This window comes from Pagrus pagrus (genome assembly GCF_965226575.1).
Source record: "Pagrus pagrus genome assembly, chromosome: 3".
In the NCBI taxonomy this organism is placed as follows: Eukaryota; Metazoa; Chordata; class Actinopteri; order Spariformes; family Sparidae; genus Pagrus; species Pagrus pagrus.
The window spans coordinates 29213959-29238605 of record NC_140187.1 but is presented as its reverse complement, the minus strand read 5'-3'; the positions used below and the strand labels follow the sequence as shown (position 1 = coordinate 29238605).

At 41.3% G+C, this 24647-nt stretch overlaps 1 protein-coding gene across 4 annotated transcripts in view; it reads right to left on the bottom strand.

Annotated features, from left to right (window-relative positions):
* The window catches only part of chl1b (cell adhesion molecule L1-like b), a 71457-nt gene that overhangs the window by 5455 nt on the left and 41355 nt on the right, over window positions 1-24647 (bottom strand). For 3 of the 4 annotated variants that reach the window (XM_084349329.1, XM_084349330.1, XM_084349328.1), the window contains 21 exons: window positions 24262-24452; window positions 23545-23667; window positions 21487-21657; window positions 21155-21181; window positions 20873-20984; window positions 20494-20675; window positions 19583-19714; window positions 17613-17753; window positions 16602-16713; window positions 16147-16313; window positions 15900-16065; window positions 15667-15791; window positions 15204-15305; window positions 14684-14881; window positions 14394-14464; window positions 13362-13584; window positions 10841-10956; window positions 10391-10595; window positions 10134-10256; window positions 5828-6007; window positions 349-480 (listed from right to left, as the gene is read on the bottom strand). In XM_084349329.1, coding sequence (XP_084205455.1) covers window positions 349-480; window positions 5828-6007; window positions 10134-10256; window positions 10391-10595; window positions 10841-10956; window positions 13362-13584; window positions 14394-14464; window positions 14684-14881; window positions 15204-15305; window positions 15667-15791; window positions 15900-16065; window positions 16147-16313; window positions 16602-16713; window positions 17613-17753; window positions 19583-19714; window positions 20494-20675; window positions 20873-20984; window positions 21155-21181; window positions 21487-21657; window positions 23545-23667; window positions 24262-24452 — 2999 coding nt within the window. The remainder of the gene's footprint in view (window positions 1-348; window positions 481-5827; window positions 6008-10133; window positions 10257-10390; window positions 10596-10840; window positions 10957-13361; window positions 13585-14393; window positions 14465-14683; window positions 14882-15203; window positions 15306-15666; window positions 15792-15899; window positions 16066-16146; window positions 16314-16601; window positions 16714-17612; window positions 17754-19582; window positions 19715-20493; window positions 20676-20872; window positions 20985-21154; window positions 21182-21486; window positions 21658-23544; window positions 23668-24261; window positions 24453-24647) is intronic. The other variant, XM_084349331.1, reaches the window with a different exon arrangement.

The following is a 24647-nucleotide window of genomic DNA, read 5'->3' as shown; positions in this document are numbered from 1 at the left end:
GCAGCATTTGCATTTTGTCTCGCTGTGGGCTGCACTTCGTTTAGATTGCTGCTGGAAAAAGCTGCGTGTCTAAATAATGTAAAATTCAAATGCTGGACATACACGAGAAACGCTTATTTTCCTATCAATACACAAGCCTTTTTTTATGTACATTTGCATTAATATAATTCTGTGGCCTGAAATAAAAAAAAACATATCAGCTTACATACTCCTGTAATGGCTTCTAAGGGTGACTGATAATTTCTTTCATAGCAACAAACAGAAAAATGGAAATATAATGAAGTGATCGGAGCAGCTATTAGTATTCACGCAGGTTAGATGTGTGTGTGTTTCCGAGTGTGCGCCTACCAGAATATTTCCCTCCTTTATTTCTGTTGACAAAGCAGGCGATCAACACAATGAGTGTGAGGAGAGCGATGGCACACATCAGGCCGATGAACCAGCCCTGGGTGGATATCCCTCCGTGGATGCTGGCCAGACCTGAGGAGAACAAAACCCTGTGACTTTGACACGCAGTGGCCTTTTCATCAGGACACTTGATTGAATGTTTACAATCGACAAAGCCTATCTGATGCAAAGGCAGGAGGTGGCAGGGCGCGCTGCTGCTGGAAACGCTCCAATATTAATATTAAACAGCTAATCCTGCTTGTCTAATTAATCAAGTAAGGAACGCTGTACAAATGTAATTCCTGCTAGCGAGTCTGCGTGGCTAAATTAAATCCTAGTGACACCGCAAAGCACCACACACCGCGGCTTGAGTCACTGCTCAAGGACACGCTGGGTGCACCTGAACTCTGTTCAATGAGAGGTCAATTAGTTTTGCCTGCTTTTCTTTCTTTTTTTCTTGTTTTAACTGCAGCTATTTTGGGTTGCCGTCCTCACCTGCGGACCTGGTCGAGATAACGTCTTCAAATATACTAGAATTATCAACCCGGCTGTTAGGAATAAGGCGCACAGTGTACTCTGTCCCAGGTTCCAGCCCGTCAATGATGTGGAAAGTCTTAGAGGTGTTTAAGGCCTCTGATATCTTCCAGAGACCCTCACCTGTGCAGAGGGTGAATGATCAGGATGAGAACACTATACTGCTAATTCTAGTGCAGATATGAATGAAGACACACGAGGGGCCATTTCAGACACAAAACATCTAAAGTAGTTAGCTGTTTCACCTACACATTCTACATAAAATAACAGCAAAAAATATGAGCTTACGCTTGTTCATATATGCAATATAAAACTCTGTGTGCCCTCCTCCAGATATCCAGCTGATATTCGCAAACCTGTCACTGACAGCTGAGCTAACATTCAACAGGACTGGGACTGACGGAGAAATGAGAGAAGATGATAGAGAACAGAAATGGAGGAGATGGGTTAGTAACGGACAAAGCAGATCAAAGCCATCATGGAGAGGTTTGGAGTGTTGTCATGCGATGAAGGATGTCGCTCTTCACGTTCTATAGAAGAGGCGAGCATGCTTTTTTGTTTCCTAACACTAGTTTAAGGAGGCATCAATTATGTCTGAAGGAGGGGGACACCTCCACAATACAAATGACAAGAGTAATGTGGATATGGAAATGAAATCACTATGTGGAGCCTGCAAAGCTAAATGGAGATCTACAGAGATCTTATGGGAGATGTGTCGTCAAAATTGTGTGAAGAGTCCTGAATGCGCTATACAGTTTATGATGTCATCACATCATAGAAAGATGTTTTACACATCCACACTGGTCAACACTAGTTCAGATTCTGTCAGTAAAACTCAGGTCTAGGGATTTTAGAAAAACAGTAGTGAAGTCACATTACCCCTACAGAGTTTCTGTTGGCCAGAGGAGACCCTATGAAAACATTCAGATTACTTCTGATTTTCTTATAAGTTTCATTAAATTTACTGTTCAATTGTGTTTCATAAAATGTTTATCTTCCTCCATGAATATACCACATATTTATGTTTAATATTCTAAATTCTTTAAATGAATAATATACTCATTTTTATTTTCATTATTAATCTATTGTCATTTTTGAATTAGTTAATGATTTAGTGAACTAGAGGCCCAACAGTCCCCTTTTGTAGTCATTCATACCAGCCACCTAAATATGCCTGCTTTATTTCATTAAGGTCCGTGCATTATTCCTGAGAAATTGACAAAAATGTTTGCAAATTTTTGAAAAAAAAATGCTGCACCAAAAGTTAATGGGGTCTATTCTGGGCTGAGACCCATCATCCATCCAAGTTCTGTGGAAATCTGTGAGGTAGATTTTCTGTTATCCTGCTGACAAACCAACCAGCCGACCAACAGACATGGGTGGAAACAGAACCTCGTTGGTGGATGAACTGAAAGTGACTCAATGTAGCCACAGCCCTGATTATGCTCTCTTTCCTTCTCTTATGTATCCAATTATTAGTGGGCTTTAATAATCCTATTTTTAAGTTATTCTCTCTGAAACAAGAGTAAATTTCATCTGTGCTAAGCTTCAAATACCTCAGACTATAATAAAGCGTTCTGAGACCCAACTGGGGAAAAAGAAAAATCCAATAATGTGGTGAATGATGTGCATCATTAGTATGGGAAAAGTAAGCTTTGACAGCAGCTGTCTAGGCCAGTCAACAAAGCACAATCCACTTCATTTCCCCATGGCAAACATGCAAATCTTCTGCTGTGTCCCAGCTCAGGTGCATTATTTGCTCAGGTGATAATTTCAGCACACAAGGACACCTGCGTCTGCGCTGCCCATCCCAACCACTGCAAATGACACTCTCTGACTAATGTTGATGGATTAGTCTGCAACTACGGTAATTCCAATCATTGGAACTGTATGATGACTTCCACTGACATGGGCCTGAGAACTAAAAATATCCCAAGGCTGGCTGCCGTGGTTTGTCACCGGCCGTGCTCCTCAGCTTGCTATTAAATGCTGTAGAAAGCAGCTGCTCACCCAGCAGGAAGCTGATGCCCTGGAAGACGCCCCTTCAAAGTCAGGAGGCTTTTTCATAAGGAGAGGCAAGGAAATATTCTCATATAGGAGCTTTCAGAAGCTTCCACTTATCCACTTATCTCAGTGTTCTGTAAATATCACCCTCCCAGTATGAGCTCACACGTCCCCGGCATGGTCCAGGAGGATGTTCCTCCTCTCTATATTTTCTCTGCTGCCCCAGACAACCACTTGTCCCAGAGTGGTGTTGCTGTTTACCCAGTTGAAGATTACATGGAAATGTCAGGTGACTGTTAGGTCAATATACTGACGTGTACAGGGGGACCGGGGCCCAACAAATCAATCACTGACAATTAGACATATTTGTCCCCTTCCAGTGACTGCACTCTGCAGCTACGCTGTCGGCTCGGGATATAGATCTCGTATCCTAGATTTCCCCCGTGGTGCAGCAGAGAAATTAAAACCAGATTTTCATGAGTATGCACTTGTCAAACAATAAAATTGAGCTGTTACTTTACATTCACACCCGTGTTTCCATTGGAGATTCTTTTTTTAAAATAATACATGGACGAGAGTTTAGCCTACATAATATTTAGATCTTTTTTGGCCGGTCATCATGCCACCTAGCTACATTCATAGTCTTTTCATTGTTTCTGTTTGTCTCTGGTTTGATGCTCGATGTGTCAGAATGTGCTGCAGCTCTACCTATGGTGGAACGAGTAGGTTTGGTCACTGGGGACTTTGGAGTGCTTGGAGGTGAGGGGGAAGCTGACTTTCCTAAAAAAGAAAGACAGACCTTGTGGTTATCAATTGGAATAGAGCTTGGGGCACTACATTCTACTGTTAGAACACATGCTGTTTTCAGCTAAACTCACACTCAACTAAATTAGTAACTAATCATGAGGACTACATGTCTACATGAAACAATCTAAAAAACAAAAACTGCATTTTGTTTAAACACAAGGTGAGATGTGGTAATTCATTTCACTTGATCTCGAATCAGTTTTCTTTTTACACGTCATTAAAAGGAAGAAGGGCAGATGTGTGTGGCGTGTCTGATGTTCTTCCTGGGTTTGGCTCTTAAAGCACCATTTATTTCCTCAGCTTGAGTTAGACAAGCTGCACTGAGTCTGCTGTTGCTAGGATAAAAGTCAATATTCGTTTACAGTCACTAATGAGCCAAGATTAATATGAATTTATAATTGGGTTACTCATTATCATTGCTATTCGAGAGGAAGCCACAAACTTTATCTTAGAAGAAGTTGACATTTTTCTAATGAAAGGAGGCATCAGAGTGCTCTCTGCTGATGGCAAGGGCAAACAGCAGACAAGGTCAATTATCTGCAGAGGAGCTGAGTGTTTGGAGCTTTTTAATTCAGTGCAGACAAAATAAAATGTGTTGAACTGCTTGACAATGGAAACCCTGATAATTTATTCAGGCCTGTAGCATCTACACCTGTCCACATTTCTAAATCTAAAGGATGCATGCACTACCTTTAACAATAATCGTGACTGTTAAACATGCCATACCAACATACAGCAAATTTAGAGATAAATAATTCCATTCCATGTGTTATCAACATTTTTTCAGGGTAATTTGAGATTATATGTGTAGGTATGACATGCCACAGTGTCTACATGAGAACAAATCTACATACTGAGGCCGACAGTGGAAGCCAAAATGGAAGCTGTGGAAAAAAAAAAAAAGAATAGCAAGAAAGAAAAAGACAGACAAACAATGCATTGCTAAGCAGACATTTACACATGCATTACCAATACACACTGTATGATCAAAGGTAATGCTCAAAGCAGTACACGTTTTAGTGGCGCATGAGAAAGCAGGCAGACGACAATTAACAGAACAACACTGACACACACACATAGTACAGCTGTCATGAATAACTTAAATGCTCAAATCTTAAGAGTGTCCCACACACATGTAAGAGCTCCACAAAATTGTAATTCAAAATAAGAAATGAGTCCTTCTCCCTGTAATCATTTTCGCTGGCTTTTCAGCATGCAAATAAACAACCCCTAAGAGCCAATTAAGTTTCTTTCTGTGATTGTAAGGATTCTTCCAGTAAACACTAAGTAATCGCTCGCATATTCAACACCTGCAGTGTGTTCCAACATTAAGTTGAGCTTGTTGTTCTTGCAAAACACAACTTGAATGACATGCTAAATTCCTTCAGGGTGCATTTGTATTAAACGCGCCACCCAATTATTTATGCTGCTGACAGTATCTGTTGCTGCAGTTCATTTCACTGACACCTAGGTGAATCCACACACACTTTCCTGTTTCATTTCCCATCCAATCATTCATAACACCGACCGCAATCTCACAGAAGCTTGACTTGAGTCTGAGCCAGCTGAAGTATGGCGTGCAGTCCTCAACAAATGATATGTAATTGAAAAGAAAAGATTACATGCTACAAGCTGGCTCATTATGATTACTTACCCATCAACTCTTTCATGATTACACAATTTCAATATCAAAACCTTCAGTTTCCCTCCTGCTCAAAGCAATTTTCTTTCTTCTCTGATTGTTTCATAGCTCACACTCTCTGTCCAATCAATAAGCACTTGCTCTCTCATGACAGTGACAAATGAAAACCTCCACTACACCCATATGAAATTGTTTATCCACAAAAATTACTTACATGGAGATATGAAAAGCTTGGCTGCCCAGGCATATATCATATTCTACTAGTTCAATGCCATTTTGAAATAGTGAAAAGGCTTTGTCACCCACTTCACTTCTGCCCGGCCAGTTCTGCTCATCTGCCTTCTCATTGTCTCCACCAGGAAGCGATGTACTCATCCCACCCACCCACACCCACAAGCGTATGCACATATACACAGCCTAGTACGAGTGCTTTCTACACCCTCTGTCACTCACTTGTTTCTAGGGTAGTGATGCTCTCCTCGCTGACAACAGGCCCGCAGCCCATCGTGGTGCAGGAGCGCAGGTAGAGCTTGTATTTGCTCACGGGCTCCAAGTCACGCAGGATCCACTTGGTGGTGTCGGGGTTGCTGATGTCTACTGTCTGCAGTGACCCCACTTCCTCTGTGTCGTTGACTGGATGTAAAAAATATGCAAAAAAATATAAAAGTTAATGCTTTAGATTATCTGCTGGGTTTCATCCTGGGAATCTACTAGTAGGTAAAGGAAGATGTGCAAGGGCATACGAGGCAAACAAATGAACATTCAGGAGGGTCCTAGAGATTACGCGGTAATTACACTGAAAAAGTAGGTAAACAACAACCATTTAACTGTCTGTATACACTATTTATTAATTAATAATAAAGTTAATAAGGGAGCCTTCTTGCTCATTTCCAATTCTTTGTCTTGACGGTGTTGTACTCCTGTTCCGGAGTGCCTGTTAGCTCCTACCCCTCTAACTACATTGTAATTTCAGTGACAATGTGGTGACCAAATGCCTTTTATATTTTACAGCCTTCACACCCTCTACTTACATTTGAATAAGGGAGCTTTCTCCCATGTTTTTCAATTTCTAAACTTCAAGCTTGTCTGCAGGATATTAAAATATGGATGACTCGTAACTTTCTGCTGCTCAACTCAGATAAGACTGAAGTTATTGTACTGGGTCCTAAACATCTTAGAAAACATCTAGTCAATGATACTGTTATTTTAAATGACATCTCTTTAACTTCAGCCCTCACGGTCAGAAATCTTGGTGTTATTTTTGATCAGAATTTATCATTTGACTCTCACATTAAAGAAATCTCAAGAACTGTCTTTTTTCATCTGCGTAACATTTCCAAAATCAGATCCCTTCTATCCCCTTAAGGACGCTGAAAAATTAATTCATGCATTTGTGACTTCACGACTTGACTACTGTAACTCTTTACTGACGGGTTGTTCGAGTAAGTCACGAAGGACACTCCAATTAGTTCAAAACACTGCTGCCCGTGTCCTGACTGGGACGAGAAAAAGAGACCATATCTCGCCTGTCTTGGCTTCTCTACACTGGCTCCCAGTATCTGCTAGAATAGATTTTAAAGTTCTCCTCCTTACATATAAAGCACTACATGGTCAGGCACCCTCATATCTTGAGGACCTTATAGTTCCCTACCACCCAAATAAGACTCTGCGATCCCAAAATGCAGGCTTGCTGGCTGTGCCTAGAGTATTAAAAAGTAGTATGGGAGGCAGGGCTTTTTGCTACCGGGCCCCACTTCTCTGGAATCAACTCCCAATTCAAATTCGTGGGGCAGATACTCTCTCTATTTTCAAAAATCGACTTAAAACATTCCTTTTTAATAGAGCATATAATTAGGGATCTGAGTATGGTATCTTTTATCTTTTTATTTTTTTCCTCAAATTGATTTGTTTTTAACTTGGCCTAATTTTATTTGTATGATTGTTTTTGTTTTATCACTGCTATTGTTTTGTTGTCACTGTGTATTTTTACTGCCTGACTGTTGATTAATACTGTTTTTAATTGTTTGATGATTTGTGTAAAGCACCTTGAGATGCATTTTATGTATGAAAGGCGCCATATAAATAAAATTATTATTATTATTATTATTATTTATCCTGATGGTATTGTACTGTTGCTCAGCTCTTTAAGCTCAGCTGGAATTACTCATGCATGCTTTCTAAAAAGTGAATAAAAGTAGAGAAAAACCACAAGGTGTCAATTTATATTTTACTAGTCACTGAGTGATCCTTGTAGTTCCTTTACCCACACATGTTAAAGTTGCAGCCTGCACTGTCACCAGCCACTGACATTTCACAATACTTCCAGCTGACAATCACAAGACATTTTCAGCAATGCCAAAGAAAGCAAATGTCAATTTTCATTTTGGCTTCGATTTTAGATTTTTGGCTTCAGCGAAAGATAACTTGTCATTTGCTTGTTTGGCTTAATACCCCATTAAGTTGTTATTTTGCATATTACAACAACAAAAAGATTGTGTCCTGCACATTCACAACTTGAACTTGTTGGTGTTGTCTCTGTCTACATTGTGATGGGATCTCATTTTTCACTACGTAAAGCAGCCCAGTAGGCAGGGAGGTGGCATTTATATTCTTTGTAACAAAAACAAACACAGCAGGTGTTGAAGTGACCTTTGCTGTGAAAGAGGTGCCACGTCTCTCTGGTAGGAGGTAACAGAAACAATGGCGAGAATGTATTCGCCTGCTTCTCTCTTTGCCTGGACACCACCCACTGTTATCAGACATCACGACTTCCTTTTGTTTTGTTTTGCTTTGTCCCTACAGACAAAAACGGTCAATTTTTGGTAAATTATGCAATCCAGGCTGCTACAGAGAAGAATCCACAAGAGTCATGTTTGTACCCAATGGATGGGCACTTTCTGACTAATCCGGAGACACTTAGGCCTGACAGCTGGTGCACATGATCTTATAGCGTGAACTGGCCGAAGGCTGCTGACTTCAGACAATAACATCTCCAAATATTCTTCAGCCCTGCTGGGCCAAATATGGTTGGCCTTGTGGAGTGGCAAACAGACCAAGACTCAGCAGCACTGAAATCTGAGAATGACCCGACTCTAAGTACGAGTTGAACTCAAATTGGAAGAAAAACAGAATTAACTGAAGCAAAGGTCATTTGTAACTCCCACTCTTGTAGGAGCTGATAAGTCGCTCTACAGTAACTCAAATAAAGAAGTGTTGAAATATTTGCAACATAAATACATTTGCAGTGTAAATGTAAACTGTAGCTACTATGCCACATAGAATGCCGAAATAGGAGACATATTTTGACAGAAATGATCGAGTGTGAGTTCTCAGCTTCACCTTTGTGACACACTTATCTTTTCCTTGTCAAGTGGTGTGACTAGCTTCTTGAGAGGCAGTCGAATAGTTGTTTAGTCTGCACTGGCCTCCTCTGCCCCAGGCTTTGGAGTGGGTGGCAGCTCTTTAAGGCAGTGTGACCATACCACCCACTCAATGTTGAGGGGAACGTTCAGCCTTTACATTCAGGAATTTGTTTGGGAAAGAATACAGACCAAAACTTTCTGTACACGGTCAGTGAACAGCTGTAAATATCACTAAAAAAGTGTACTGGTAGAAGAAAATCCTCTATCATGTCCACATCTACTGGACATATTGCCTAACTTCTATGAGCAGGCCATTGTATTGACAGAGTCATTGATCTTTTCTCAACAACTTGAACAACAAAAAAAAGCAGGTAGGTTAAAGAGTTTAAACATGCTGGTATTCCTGCATGCTCAGTGTGTTGTTACAATCCTGTGAAACCTGTGAGATGTGAAGCTATAAAAGGCTGCTGTGAAGATGGGCGTAGTCCTTAAACAGCTGCGTTGCAGCTTGAGATTTCACTTGTGCCACTGATGATCCACTGACAGCTGGCTACATTATCCTCAACATTTCACACATGACTTCCTTCAAGGGGACTTCAAAAAAAGTCACACTTCATAGGGTCCATCAGCTTTTTATTGCTGTGGCCCAATGAAAATGTCCTCTCCTGAAAGACTGTATGACACTTGGCCCTCTTGTGCAGCCGCCAAATCAAACTCAATTAGCCGGGAAATGCGGCGCTAAGACGTTGTTGGAAGTTAGTCATTAGCTCGGTTATGACTTTTGTTTAAGGACAGCAAAGTGTGCACACATTGGATGTGTTCAGTGATGGTATCCCCCACGACTTTGAGCTATGGTAAGGATGTCCCCTGTGGACAGGATCGGGTCAGTAAAGCTGGACCTTAACAGACTGTGACACAGCGGCCTTGGTCAGCACTGGCTGAGCCACGATCGTGACACACAGGCCATCAGACATCACCCTGACATGTTTCCTATACACACACTCTGATCTCACCATGACCCCGGCCCTATTAGAGTAGCACAATGATTTTCCTTTCCTTGCTGAGGATCATGGGTTAGACAATCACCAGCATGCCAAAGATCCTCACCTTTCTTTTACCAATATACTCCTGCACTGTATGCACTTGTCTGTATCAACACAATACAATTTAATATGGAGGTCGAGGCTTTGAATTTAAAGCAGTGAGGCTGTTCAAGTCTCTGATAGAGAGTCACTGTTTCCAAATTGAAACATATGGCCTGTGTGTTGTTGTATATACTGCAAACAGAGGAATGTAAACGCCATCAAACACAAGAGAAAAAACATAATCTCCCAGTGGGGGCATAGCTATTATATCTGAGTTAGTTAAGTGCAAGCATGTGGCGTGAGGATACGTACTGAGCTGATACTCGAGGAGATACCCGGTGAGAATCCCATTAGGCTCCAATGGCGGGGCCCAGACCAGAGAGACACTGTGCTTCTGTACCTCTGCGACCCTGAAAACAGGATTTTTCTCTGGGACTGTGGGGGCAAAGACGGTAATACACACAGTGTAAACAGTCGAATTCTGCAACCCAGTTTTCTTGGCTATTATTAGATTTTCCCTTCAGTAGTTGTGAATCAATACACTCCATGCTGTTTTTCCACAATCCTACCTCCCTCTGGGGTTTTGAAGTTGACGGGATGGCTGCCCGGGCCGTTGCCCCGCCCGTTGAAGGTCATGACGATGAGGTTGTACTCGGAGAAGGGCGTCAGACCCGGTATCACAGCATGGTTCCGGTACCCGGGGAACGTTAGCGTGTGTTTGTCTCCGTGGCTTTTCTTTGAGTTCACCAGACTGCGCAGACGCCACCAGCTTATCTACATTCAGAAAGAAATACAGAGCGGCGTCCTCAGTAGCAGCCGCAAGACATCAAACTTCGTACATTTGTATATGTGTGAGAGAATGCTGAATAAGTTATTGTGTTTTTTTCTGGTGGTCAGTGCATTGAGCTGGCTGAGTAAAGGAGACAGCATGGGGTGAGAGAAGCAAACGTTTAGAGCAAGGTCAGGGCCATTCCTTTTAAGCTCTGTCTAAAAGCAAAGGTCTGTTTTTGAGGTATTACCCTGTAGCCTCCCAGATGTCCATGTAACTTGTCCTTGTGTACACGCGTCCAGCTAACCTTGACCACTGAGCTGTTCATCACCTCCACAGCTACATCATCGGGTGCAGCAGAGGGAACTGCAAAGGCAAACACACATAAGAATCTACAGTAAGCTGAAAGTAAGTCAAGGAAAAACAAGAGACAAGACAAGGATAAACCAGTTTGAGTTATCCTGAAAACAACTCAAATGATTTCATATTAAAGCTACATCAGAAATAAACAAATGAACAAAAAGACAAAAATACCTGAAATACTACACAACTAACTACATTGTGACCATCTATTTACCGTAACACCTATTAGGGACTAATATCACTGTAATACAGTGACAGACGCTAACAAAAAAGATAAAACCGTTGACCTAAGGGGTGTAAATACTGCATTTGACAACACCACATTGGAGTTAAGACACAACAAGGGGAAGAGTCATGACCTGAAGTGACTTCCTGGGGGCAAGTCCAGAAGAAAGCTAAACACAGGAAATACAGTAAACTTCTGTACTAACTTGAGAAGCTCTAACTGCTGAGATACACAACCTTGAAACTGAAAGTCTAAGTCAAACCCCAAGTGTAGAATATTTCAACAAAATCACAAAACTTATAAATAAATCATTTCACAAAGTCCACCTGAATACTGCAGCTGAAAATATCAGAGTTGAGCAGAAAGGGGTGAAAGATGTTTTTAATTAAACCACATCTTTCTCCATAAAATCACATATCCTAAAGCTACACTGGCTGCTTTGCACTTGGCAGATCCAAATAGCAGCAAGAGGTAAGTGGAAGTGTTGTGAACTTTAATACCCAGAAACCATACAAGTTTAAGTCAGTGAACTCCAGACGCATAATCAATTTTTTTATAATTTTTTCATAATCTGCCATCGCTTTTCACGGAAACTAGCAACAAGAAAACGGATGCGAATATTAAAAAGGTCTGACTTTCTCTGGATGCCGTCTTTTTGTCAGGAAATATTTTCAATTTGATTCGTGACCAGAAAACTTTCTGGCTAGATTCTTAACCTTAAAGTTCAGAAGCTTTTTTTTATAGCACCTGACTTTTGCGACAGACGTCAAGTTACATTTTTTTCTCAAAATAAAGAAGGTTCACAAGAATGATTGAATTCTCTCTATGTATGACACTACATAAAAGCTGGCATTACAACTCAAGTTAGAGGTAGATTTCGATGTATATTTATCAAATGGCAGTAACTTGAACAATAATTACACCTAATGGTGAAACAAGTAAGTGTCAGTTATCTTGATTTATTGTTTTTTAATCCTGCTTATATGGAAATAGTAACTCAGTGATATCCAAATTAGTGTTTGACATAATATCATATATCAAAACTAAATGTTTTATTAGAAAATTGTGCTGTTTTTTTTTTTGTTTTTTTCTTAGTTAAAGGATAACTACCGTTTTTTACAACCTGGACCTTATTTCTAGCAAAAAAATATTATCATTTACCCAGATAACTTTGGTGTCATTTGAAGTCGTTCAGACGAAATTAGATCCAGTGTAACGCCGGTATATCCATATAATGCGAGTAACGGGGCATCGACACACAGCCTCTATATAACGCATTATCTGTCACGAAACTAGTTCATTTCACCAATATTTTGTCATGATACGCTAGTGCTATTCCCCTCTGAGTCCGGACTCGTCCGTTATTAACATCCGGGGTCAAACTAGCAGTAGCAGCTACAGGTAAACAAGCCGGGCTGTCGTGTTTGTGCGCGCAGCTCAGAGACGACATCTTCCAGGTCAGAGGTAGTAGATCAACCTACAGACCCCGGATGTTGACAGCAGACGAGCCCGGACTCAGAGGGGAATAGCACTAGCATATCGTAACAAAATATTGGTGAAATGAACTAGTTTCGTGGCAGACAATGCTCATAGAGGCTGCGCTTCGGTGCCCCGTCACTCGCATTATATGGATATATCGGCGCTACACTGGATCTAATTTCGTCCGAACGACGCCAAATGACACCAAAGTTATCTGGGTGAGTAAAGCATCGTATTTTATGCTAGAAACACGGTCCAGGTTGTAAAAAACGGTAGTTATCCTTTAAGTGAAAAGGTTTCACTACCGCTGTTTTTCTTGGCATCTGATGAGTGTAAGTTCATCATTCACTCTCCATTGAGGACTGTTTCTTCTCCAAAGGGAAATATCTGGCTACTTGGCAGCTAAATGCTGCACTATGTTCACCAGCTAGTTGCTAAATTTGCCAGGTAGTGGGTTTATCAGAGCTTTTTTTGCTGAAAATAGCTGCCTGCTTTGGCTGGAAGAAAGGCTGATGAGAGAAGAGTTGCAGATGGGAAAACAAAACAAGTTAGAAGAAGCTGAAAGGCTCTTTAGACCTACGGGAAAGTGCAGAGTTGGGTTATATTTCCTTGTGGCTTAATCACTACGAGCGACGACTTTTACATTAAATAGTCATGTGATCTAATATCAAAAACATTATTAAGTACAATGCCGACTTCTTACCGTCCTCTCCTGAGTAGCCAATGACTATTTTGGGTTCGGGGGCCCAGCCCTGATGGTTCCTGGCTTGGATCTTGATCTCATAGGGCACGAAGGTGGGAGTGTTCTTCACCAGGAATGAGTGTCTCTTCACCATGTGTTCTTTCCAGTCCTCCTCCACGTTCTGCCTCCTGTAACTCACCTTATACTCCAGACCAGGGCCATTGTGCTCAATGGGTAACAAAGGCTGAATAATGTCAAGAAAAGAAAGCACAGATGAAAAGGAAGAACAACAGTGTGAATAGTTTCATAGAGACTTTCACAGTTGCACAAGACGTTTCTTGTATTTCACCGCTCAATGTCACTGCCTCTGTGGGATTAAAATGACAAGCTAGCCCAGTGAACTGTGCTTGGAATGCTGGCAGTGTTTTATCCCGCTATCTAATAAAACAATGGAACAATTGACCTGGCCTAGCAGCATGGCTCTCCTTTGATACAGGGCTTGCTAGGACATCATAGATGAAAAGATTTATCTCCTCACAGAAGTTGGGCCGTGAGAAATAGAATGAGATACCATTATCCACAAAAGCAAATCATTAACAGTGGGAGAGCTCATGAATCTAGGATTCGGAGGCCTGTGCTACTATGACAGGGCGACCAGATAATAAGTGAAGGAAAGATTTATCTTTTTACAATAAACCTGAATATATTACTGTACGCATTAAAGGAAAAATTTCCCTTTCACAGCTCTCTTTCTCTTTCTAATCAAAGAAAAGGAGCGACTTTCAATGGAAAACTCAATCAGAGTGACCCCAGAAAAAGGTGTTTCTATAGATCTGAACCACAGAATGAAATATCAGAAGTGGACCTTTTCTATTTCCTATTTCTGTTGGTAATTGCCTATGAAACATTGATAAAACCTCATTTCAGCTCTCTTAGAGAAATTATTTGACTTCCAAAAACTACAGCAGATGTGATTAATTAACTATGTAAAGGTGGCTGACTTTACAGAATTCACAGTAAGAGGATAATAAAAGACCAAACCCTATTTCTTACCTCCCAGTTGATATCCATTTCATCTGGCAAATGACCTTCGATTTTGATATTTTCAGGGTTCTTGTCAGGAGCTGTACAAAAGAAGGAATATAGATTTTGTCGACATTGTTAGTGGAAGAAATCTCCGGTGAATAGACACACAAGAGAGCAGATTTTCAACAAAAATGGAATCAATTATGTGGCAGGTCTGAGTGTTTCATAGTTCACACAACAGCAGTGTTGGCAGCTCAAGTGGCCTGGAGGACCTTATCAAAAAGTACAATAAACAATGAAAGGAAGATGCCTCAGACCTGCCGCGGGGGTTTTGTATCTCTCTGTGGGTTCGCTGGAAGGACCCCTCCCTACAGTGTTGACACCGGACACACGGAAACGATAGTTGACGTGGCCTTGGAGCTTGAGGACGGCCGAGTTGTGGTTGCCGGGAACTCGGAGCAGCTCCTTCCAGTTTCCTGGCTCCCACTGGCTTTCCTCGTACTCGATAATAAACTCTGTTGACAGGCAGAAAGACAATCAGAGCGATCCCTCGCTGCTATGGTTCTTGCCAAAGGATTGCTTATCTAACCACCAGCTGTGCAGAAAACTCCTCAAACCCTGCTCTGGGCTTGTATATTCCTCAGGGAGACTAATCATAATTCATGCTTGGATGAATCAATAATAGATTCATATTGTACAAGTTGGTATCAGACAAATCTATTAACATGCAGAATGATGCCCAAAAATGTGTATATCATATTGATACCAGTCACTGAGAGATTCAGTGAGTACTATACTGTATGTACTGACACCTGCACACACAGATGCTCCTTTTACCTGTGGTTGTGCTGTTGTGATCGTCCCCTGGGATCCATTTCAGTTTCACACTTTTGGTCTTGTGTTCAGACAGTACCAAGTACTCAGGTGCATCTGGGACGTCTGAAAACCATCACAACAACATGGCTTTGGAAAATCACAGACACATCAATCTCTTCAGCAAAAAAGGCCAAGGGAACAAATGTTCAATCACATCATCCAGAGTGCCAGAGGATGTGGAACGAGCTGCATCGCTGAATAAGGCTGCCACTATTTCTTTTATACTTTAAAATGTCAAAAATATCTCAAAAGGGTGATTGTCAGGCATGGTGCTGCGCTAATAAAATCATGGTCTGCGTGTTCATGCTCTGCTTTTGTTTCCTGACATATTGATCCATTTGTAAATGTGTCATACATTAATGTAGCACCAGGGGTCTCTGATCCTTTGGCTCAGAGCAGAAATTTTGCTCATATGTTAGCTCACCTAGGACAATGAGCAGTGCTGAGGCCGTGTCTCGGTCCACTGGAGTTCTTGCCACACATGTGTACACACCCTGGTCCCTATGGCTTACATTGATGATCTGAAGAATACCATCCTCCACAAAGTATCTGTTGACAGAGAGATAGAGACACATTATTGATTGACAAAACTGAAAAGTAAAATGAGTTTCCTGCTCAGATTAAGTTTGCAATGCTGTAAAACATAAAATAAAATACCTTGAATTCTCAGTATAGTTGAGGGATATCTCCATATCATCTTTTTCCCACAGGAGCTCAAAGTCGTTGCTGAAGGACTTGTCGTACTCTGCGAGGCATGAGAGCTGGGCTGTGGTACCTATTAGGATCTGCAGGTTCTCCGGAGGCACGGCTATTCTAGTGGGATCTTCCATAGGCACAACTGTATTAGTTAAATTGCAAAGACGTGGGAGCCACTGCAAACACTTTTACAGGTAAAGCTGTTTACCTTTCACATTCAGCATGGCATTGATGGCGGCCAATCCTTCTGTGTTTTTAGCCAAACATGTGTACTGCCCCGTGTCATCTTTCTCTACTCTGTAAATCTCCAGCGAGCCGTTTTCATGAACAGTAACCCTCGGCCCCTCCACCGATTCAGAGGAGTCATCTTTGCTCCTGGAAAACATTCAGAACAATCGCGTCAAACTTCCCTCAGGTCAAATTAAACATGAACACAGCGGCGGTTTAAACGGTTAAACACTACAGAGGGGAAGCAAGGAAGAAATAAAAGTTGCTGACCAGAACATTAGTGTTGAGCGACAGGGTTACTTTAGTGTGTTTTAAAGAAACTGCAGGTCACCGATAAAGATACAAACAGTATAAAGAGGGAGTGTATGCATCAACCAGCTGAGATCTACTGCTCTCTGCTGGTGTGTGAGAGACAGGAACAAACTGCAGACTTACCAAGTGATAACAGGAGGAGGAGAGCTGAAGACCTTGCAGTGCATCATCACTGCCTTCCCCTCCACAGCAGAGTATTCCTCCCCCTCAGAGGTCAGAACCACAGGGGGCAGATCTGTAAACACCAGGCAGGAGAATCCAATCATCAATCTTAGCTTATAGGAAAAACAGAGTGCAGGTATTCCACCATGGATGAACCTAGGTGTGGCCCTTGACTACTGTACTCTCAGGACTTTTAGGAGATAAAAATTAGCAAGATCAGATTTGTAGTATAGCAGTTTTTAAAACAGGAAGGACAGTGGCAGATAATGGTGGACCAAGTAAGGCGACAACACTGTTGCCTTCCCCGTGCATTAATTGTCGCTCCTTTGTGTCAAGAAATAATTCAGCTGTCAGGTTGTCAGAAATGCGTCAATGTGAAAATGAAATCAAAGAAGAATACAATGGATTAATGAGTTAGCCGAGCACGAGCACCTTATCGGTTGTCGCCAAAGCCTCCCATTAAAATGGCCTGTCTTTCCTAATTGTTTACAAAGGCAGCAACTGGGACTTAGCATTCAGAGACTGTCCAGCTGTATTAACTCCTGTGTCACCGAGAACAAACCCCCCAAGTTTGTGCAGAGTGACGGAAAGCAACATTTTGTCTTTTATATTTTTTTATCTGTGCTTGTAAAGCAGCACATGTTTGTCTTATGGCCCTGGTATCAATATGGAATTGAGGGGGAACTTGTTAGCATATAAATGGCAGGAAACTGGGCTTGTTGCTCCACAGGGAGATCCGCTAGCCTGAATGAAGGAGTACAGCTTGTAGACAGCCCTCCGTCCCTGGGCTCCTCGCTGCTTTATGGGCATATGCCAACATCAGCACCAGCTCTCTCGCTTGACACATCAGTCAGCAGCCTCTAAGTGACTCACTGCACAGTCTGACACTTAGTCAGGAACTTGTACTTGATAAAAAACATGATGGTGCAACAGAAGTGATGAAAAATGTGAACTAAAAGCTGTCGGACTTACTCATTATCATAATGTTTGCATTGGACAGAAGGGTTCCATGTCTGTTGGAGGCCTCACACTGATAGACTGCACTGTCAGATGATTTGGCGTTGGATATAAGTATGGTGTCATCTAACACCCTCCTGTTGCCTGCAGGGGCTTCTGTAAAAGACCAAAGATACATTCAGTAAACACAAAAGATTTGGATGATCACCACTGATATTGCAACACAGAATGTAGATTTAACACAGGTAATAATTGAGGGTAACTTGCCTGAAAACCTCAGCTTAATTTCCCCTCTTTTATATTTACACTTCACTGGCTACCAGTGGTGGGTTAACTGCCACTTCCTTTCCTGCATTAAACCGGCCACCTCTCTGCCCAGCACTGACTCTTCTCCCTCCTGTCACAGACATGGTGGAACGATCGTTGTGACTCAGGCAGGACTGCAAAATGTCTGGGTTTCTGAACTCTCCTAACCTCTAAAGACTTTTGTCTGTAGTGAAGTTGAACCATAAATAATTTCTTAACACACATAATAAAAGCAACTGTTCGTGTTGTTGCTATAGTATATTATGGTTAATTTTAGTGTTGTCAGAAATGTTGATTTATTGATACATATAGATTCTGAATACTTTAAATAGTTTCAACACTCATGTTCTGCAGTATGGATACACAGGTACCAGCTTTGCTTTCTGGCTCATTGTCTCATTTGCTCTGTATTGTTTTGATGTTATTGCTCGTTCAAGTTGGCAAGTTCAGAGTCTCCACGACCGCAGGAGTGCTGTTAGGAAACACATTACATTTTAGGCAAATGAACAAGGAAAGTCAGAGGATAAAAACAAAATGCTAAGGAAAGGTGCTAACACAACAAATTCAGCAAAGCACCTGAAGAACCGTCGCACCAACTTCTATAAAGATTTTCGGGGTTGGTGACAGCTCCCATTCAACATCACAGAAGTACTGTATTAAGCAGGCCCAGTAAACTGTTGTTGATAAGTGTGATGTCCTGTTGTTGGCCCAACAGCCATTTGTAACTCTCAAAGCCAAGCTAATCCCCCTGAGAGCTATCAGGCATCTCATCAGCTGAGTTTCAGTTCATAGGAAAATACTACAAATTTAATGCCCTCAATATTCAGTTTTTCCCTCATGGTATCAAACAAGGTATTATTGAATATTCATATTAAAGTATTGTATCAAAGTTACAAATTCATGTATTGTGACAACACTGATTAAATTAATACCTTGTTGTTTTCAAACATTTTAAACAGTCTGATTATTTATCCTGTTAGTGGTTTAAGAAGTCGATTAAGAGTGTTTCACCTTACTGAAAAAGCATTTTCATCGTCTTTGACAAAAGCTGACACCTACATTACCCATAATGCACGTCAGGCACAGACATTTTGGTCAGAGATTCAGGTATGTTATGCTGGTAGCAGCAAATCCAGGAACTGCTGGCCTCAAGCAGAGATGAGAAGCAGAGGTCTGGCCGATCACTCCTTTGTAACTTCACACAGATTTGTTTCATATCCAGACTTGTATTCTTCAGCCCTAACCAGTGCTCACTTAAGGACATTTTTCTGGAGCCACAAAAGGATTTATACAACTTTTTTGTTTTCATGTGCAGCCGTAAAACATGCTGGAGTACTTTTTCTTTCATAATTTTACATAAAAATCTACTTGTAAGATAAAATGTATCACTAGTGGGAGAATTCACACGCCTCCTCCAGAATTTGAATCAAGGACCTCTCACAGCTGAAGAATCATACCCCTAGTCCAACAAGCTAAGGCGATCTCTCCTGCCAACTGTTAAACACTCTCTCCCCATGTTTTATATTATATAATATGTTGTGTTTAAAAAGGAGGACAGGTAAGACAACATCAACAGTTAACCTTTTTGTTAAAATAGCTGAGTCATCAGGACAAGCCCTCAGTTCAAAAGGGTTTTAAATAATGAAGTGAATCCGAAGTGAGGCTGTTGTGGGACTGACCCTGCAGAGGTTCACCATTCACCCTCCATGTTATAGTCGGCTGAGGAGTCCCACTGGCAGAGCACTTGATGAACACATTTTCGGCAATCATACTGAGCTGACTCTCAGGCTCAGACACCCACTCTGGAGGCTCTGGGAACACACAAAGAACACGATATCATCCAACTAATGAGTGTCATTACAAGAACGAGGCTGAGCATTTACACATTCACAGGAACAGTTATGCAATTTATGTTATTTGATACAAAAGTCCATAAATGCTACATTTACAGGGTTATCCTTGACAGACAGACAGGAGACACTTAGGCTGCTTTCCGCCTCACCACAATATTTGTTAGCCCTCTGTACACATCTATATAAGACTGTGGTTATTTCTGAGATTTCTAATAAACAAGTTAACACCTGCACAATGAGTTCAAGTTTAGTCAGGAGACAATGCTTCACTCTTATCTACATCATTAGCACTCACGATGAGGGGTCTCACAAACATCTTAGCCCATAAGACAGCTCCTGAGCTGAAAATCTGTTAGGAATAGTATGAAGCAACAGCGTTTTATGTTAACTTACAAGCAATTACAGCTCTTATATAACACTCCTCACTGGTGCGCTCCTTTTGTAACAGTTTGAATGTATTCAACACAGATATTCATTACATAAAAAAAAATATTCTTAATCTTAATTCTTAATATGTTGAATAAGTGTCTATGAGTTGTTGAATAGAGACATCCCCCTAAAAAACATAAAAAAAATATCATGTTTTCATTACATTTACAGTGTTGTATATTTACTTAGGATCTGAGTACTTTTTTCACCACTCAACTTAATCTTGCTCCTTTAAGGGACCATCAAACACTGTTTTATTAGAGCTACTACACCAACACCACCATAAATTCACAGCACGCTGCAGTTACCTTCTACTGTCACTGGGAAGTAATGGACAGCTTCTCCAAGTGTGTTCTTCGCTTTGCACATGTACTTTCCACTGTCTTCCTGTTCAACTCTTGGCACAATCAGCAACTTCCCATGATTCTCCAGTTTTGCTTTACTGGGAAGTTGATGACCCATCTTCACCCACTCAACCTGTGGAGTTGGACTAATGGAAAGGGGACAGAGGGTTAGATATTGCCTATGCATGACAGAAAAAGACACATAAACATGTGATGATGTTCGAATACAGTAAGTCTAAGATCGACAATGTTGAATCAAATCCGTTTTATATCAGAATCAGTTCTAAAAACAAAAACAAATTCCTAAAATGTCTAAAAAAAACTTAATGGCAGTATTACTTACAATCCTTCAGCAATACACTCCAATTTCAAATCCTCTCCTTTGACCAGCAGTGTCTCTGTTTTGACACCAGAGGGCATCAGAAGAGAGGGTCTTCTCTGAAGGATTGCATTAGCTAAAGAAGCACAGCAGAGAATTAGGCCATATAATAAAAATCAGACATTTGATGCAGTTTCACAAAGGCTACATGTCTATATTTCTATTCACACACCTGCTTTGTGCACACACATGTTTAGAGAGGAAGCACAGAAGAAGGGTGTTTTACTCTAAAAGCTTCTAACTTACCAGTTTCAGGACTCATGTCTGTTTTTTCTGAGATGGAGGTGGATGAGACACACACACACACAAAAAAAACCAAAATACAGTGAACATGAGAACAGCGTGGAAACATCATGACAAACACCACCAGGATCAAATTCACAACATAAAACCAAGGAGATGCACATAAACAAGACATATGACACTTGGATGGCTTTTGAAGTGCAGCTATGAATATGGACATCAGTGAACACGTTGGGAATGATCAGTGCTCTGAAAACAAATCAAAGATTGCATCATGCTGCTTCGAGAGGAAGACAGCACTCGAGTGAAGACAGACAACTTTGACTGACACCTACTTGTCTTGACAATGACAGACATGGCAGTCTTCTGAACAATGGTTCGTATTCTAGGGAAGGCGGCGAAGCAGCAGTAGTCTCTCCTGCTGTCCTTCTCCACCGCGTGAGAAAAATAGAGGTCTCCATTCAAGCCCATCGACACCCGCTCATCCTGCTCAATGTGCTGAAGACCTGAGCACACATAGAGGATGATGGCTTTTATGTTATATTTCTAGTCATTTGTCTTCACTTCAAACCAGAGCATGACCTCTGTTTTAACACTTCACATGCAGTTTTTCCCCTGTTAAGCAGTGGTATAATAGACATTTAGTCAAGTACTAAGTACTTGGACTTAAGGTTGCTCCTGCCTGTGTTTACCTGATGATGAACTTTGATCATGAAGATGCTGACCGTATGATCATCACCAGCTTGTTGCTGCTGTTAACATTCACCCCAACGCAAATTTAAAAAATACACTACGTGTTTATGTTAACGTATATGTGTATATCTAATTAGGGCCCGAGCAGGGAACCTGCAAGGACCCTATTGTTTTTGTAGTGATTATTATTATTTTTTTTTTTATTATTTTTAGGCCAAAATGATCGCATTTTTCACTGCCTGAACATACCCCAAAACTCACCAAACTTGGAATATACGTCACACCTGGCGAAAAATTTTATAATCTGTTGTCGTTGTGAATTTTCACCACTAGGTGGCGCTATTATCAAGGAAAGTGCGTTTCGCCTTATAACTCCCACATACTTTGTCGCACATTCAAAAACCTTATATCCACACGTTCAGTGAATCCTCCTGAATCTCTGGGTATAGGCCACGCCCATATCCGCCTACCGTTTTTTTTCGCTAGCTCGCAAAATGTCGCAAACCTACTTTTTCGAACTCCTCCCAGGCAGTTCGACCGATTTGCACGAAACTTTGCACACAGCATCTGTGGACCCTCCTGACAAAAAGTTATTAAAAGAATTTTGATATTCCAAAGAATACTCAAGTTATTAAATAACAATTTCCTGCAGATTTCGGTCAAAACAGGAAGTGTTGCATATCTCCACATTGGTGTGTCCGAATGACATGAAACTCAGGATAATACTTCCCCATGAGCCCCTAAGGCTCTGTGCCAAATTTTGGACGACCACCACTAGGTGGCGCTCTTTAAATTGAAGTAATTTATATCTCCACATCCGTTTGTCTGATTGACATGAAACTTGGTACACTTATTGCAAATGCCCTCCTGAGGATGGCTGACCAAGGTCTTACCGCTCCGACACTAGGTGGCGCTCTGGCGGCAGATTCATTTTGTTTTTGGCACTGTGCCCACACCACAATACTTATGGATATGAAATTCATTGGGGTGGTACACACTGGCCCCTGTACCTCACACACCAAAAATTACCACTAGGTGGCGCTGTTATCAAGACAAAACCGTTTTTCCCTTGACTGCCTTCACTTTTCATTACTCAACGGAAGTTGTTGCATGAACAAGCCCCGACGGCAGCATGCCCCGACACGCGTGGACTGCGAGGGCCCGTACATCACTGCTCGCAGTTTTAATTGTATTTGTGTTCTATGTTTGTGTACAAAAGTTCATTTTGTTATGCAACCCCGTGTTATAAAATGACAAATGAATCACTCAACCTTGAACCTGAAACCTAAAACGCTGGTTAGACATCGATGCATCAGTATGAATTTAATAATGTCAGATAGATCTGGTATCATATATATGGAAACATTTTTCCAGCTCTTCATTTAAGCAATATGCTGTCCAAGAGTGAAATATTCAAGGCTTCATGCTCTTCCTTTTAAGGAAGATGCTGCATGAGGAATTTTAAAATCATTTATACACATTTCCGCCTAATTCGGCATATCAACTTATTTTGTATCTGTGGAAACATTTAGATCGGGGAGGTTTAAGGGGCTTACCATTTCAGATCAGTTACAAGACTATTGCTGTCTAAATATGCCTAATTAAAGCATATAATGGGTGATAACAAAAGCTGTATCATTAAGCATTTTGAACTAAACACACCACTATTAACTGATCATAATTAATGAAGGACCACTTACTGATAGTCATCCAGTAAATCTGCAGAGGAGGTATTCCTTGCGGTGGGTTACATTGTAAAACAAAGGGCTGGCCTTCCTCCACCTCAACAGGATCAAGTGTCTCTTTAGGAAACTTTGGAACATCTAGAAAAAAGACAGAACCTACAGTGAGTGAATGAAGACAGACATGAATGAATAAAATACACTTTGCATATCTCTTCCTCTCCACAAGATGGCAGTAATATCATTCTTGAATGTAGTGTGAGGCAAAGCATCTCTGAGCTCTGTATCATTCACCAGATTAAATTCTATGGGGGTGTTTTTTTCAGTTCTTGGCCTGCAGAAACAAAACAGACATCACTACTACTATTGTGTGTGGCTTGTCACCACTGCTGAGTGCTTGAAGCCCAGCCAAATTTAGTCAAAGTCGCCCTTTGGAGTGAATTTTCTTTGAGAATGTATGTTCTGTGCTTGGGAACAAAATGAAAAAATGTAGCAAAGGAAATGATGGAGAGGCTGGATCACATTCAGTGTTTTCTCCAATACAGAGCTGTAGATGAGGTGCTGCGAGGGGTGGGGCACTCGGGAGCCTCAATGACTTTCTGCCACGTTCAATACAATGAAAAGCTCTCAATAGAGAGGTGCAGTCATTACACATGGCTGCTGGCCCTGAATCACTCTGAAAGAACTGTAACAGAGCACCCCACATACACACATTCACAGATGTATGTTACTCACGGGGCACAATGAACTCAATCTCCTTCGATATGGCCGTCCCCAGTTTGTTTGAGGCGTAACAGCGATAGATTCCCTGGTACTCTGTGAGGTTCCCATTATTGGGTATCACAAAGGTCCCAGAATCCTCCTCTTTCATCAGCCGGGGGTCTAGAAAAGGGTCAAATTCCTGGCCATTCTTCGTCCATCTGAATCTACATAAAGAAAAGCAATGGAAATGTCAAGTCTTCAGTTACGACTACAGCACGCTCATTTTTCAAAGTTCCAAACCAGAGCACCCAAACACATGTTGACGGTAAACTGTTGTTGTTTGTTATCTGTGTCTGTCTGGCTGCAAACAAACTCTTCTCTCCTCCTCCAATCCGATGTGAAGCGAGGCTCTGTACTCA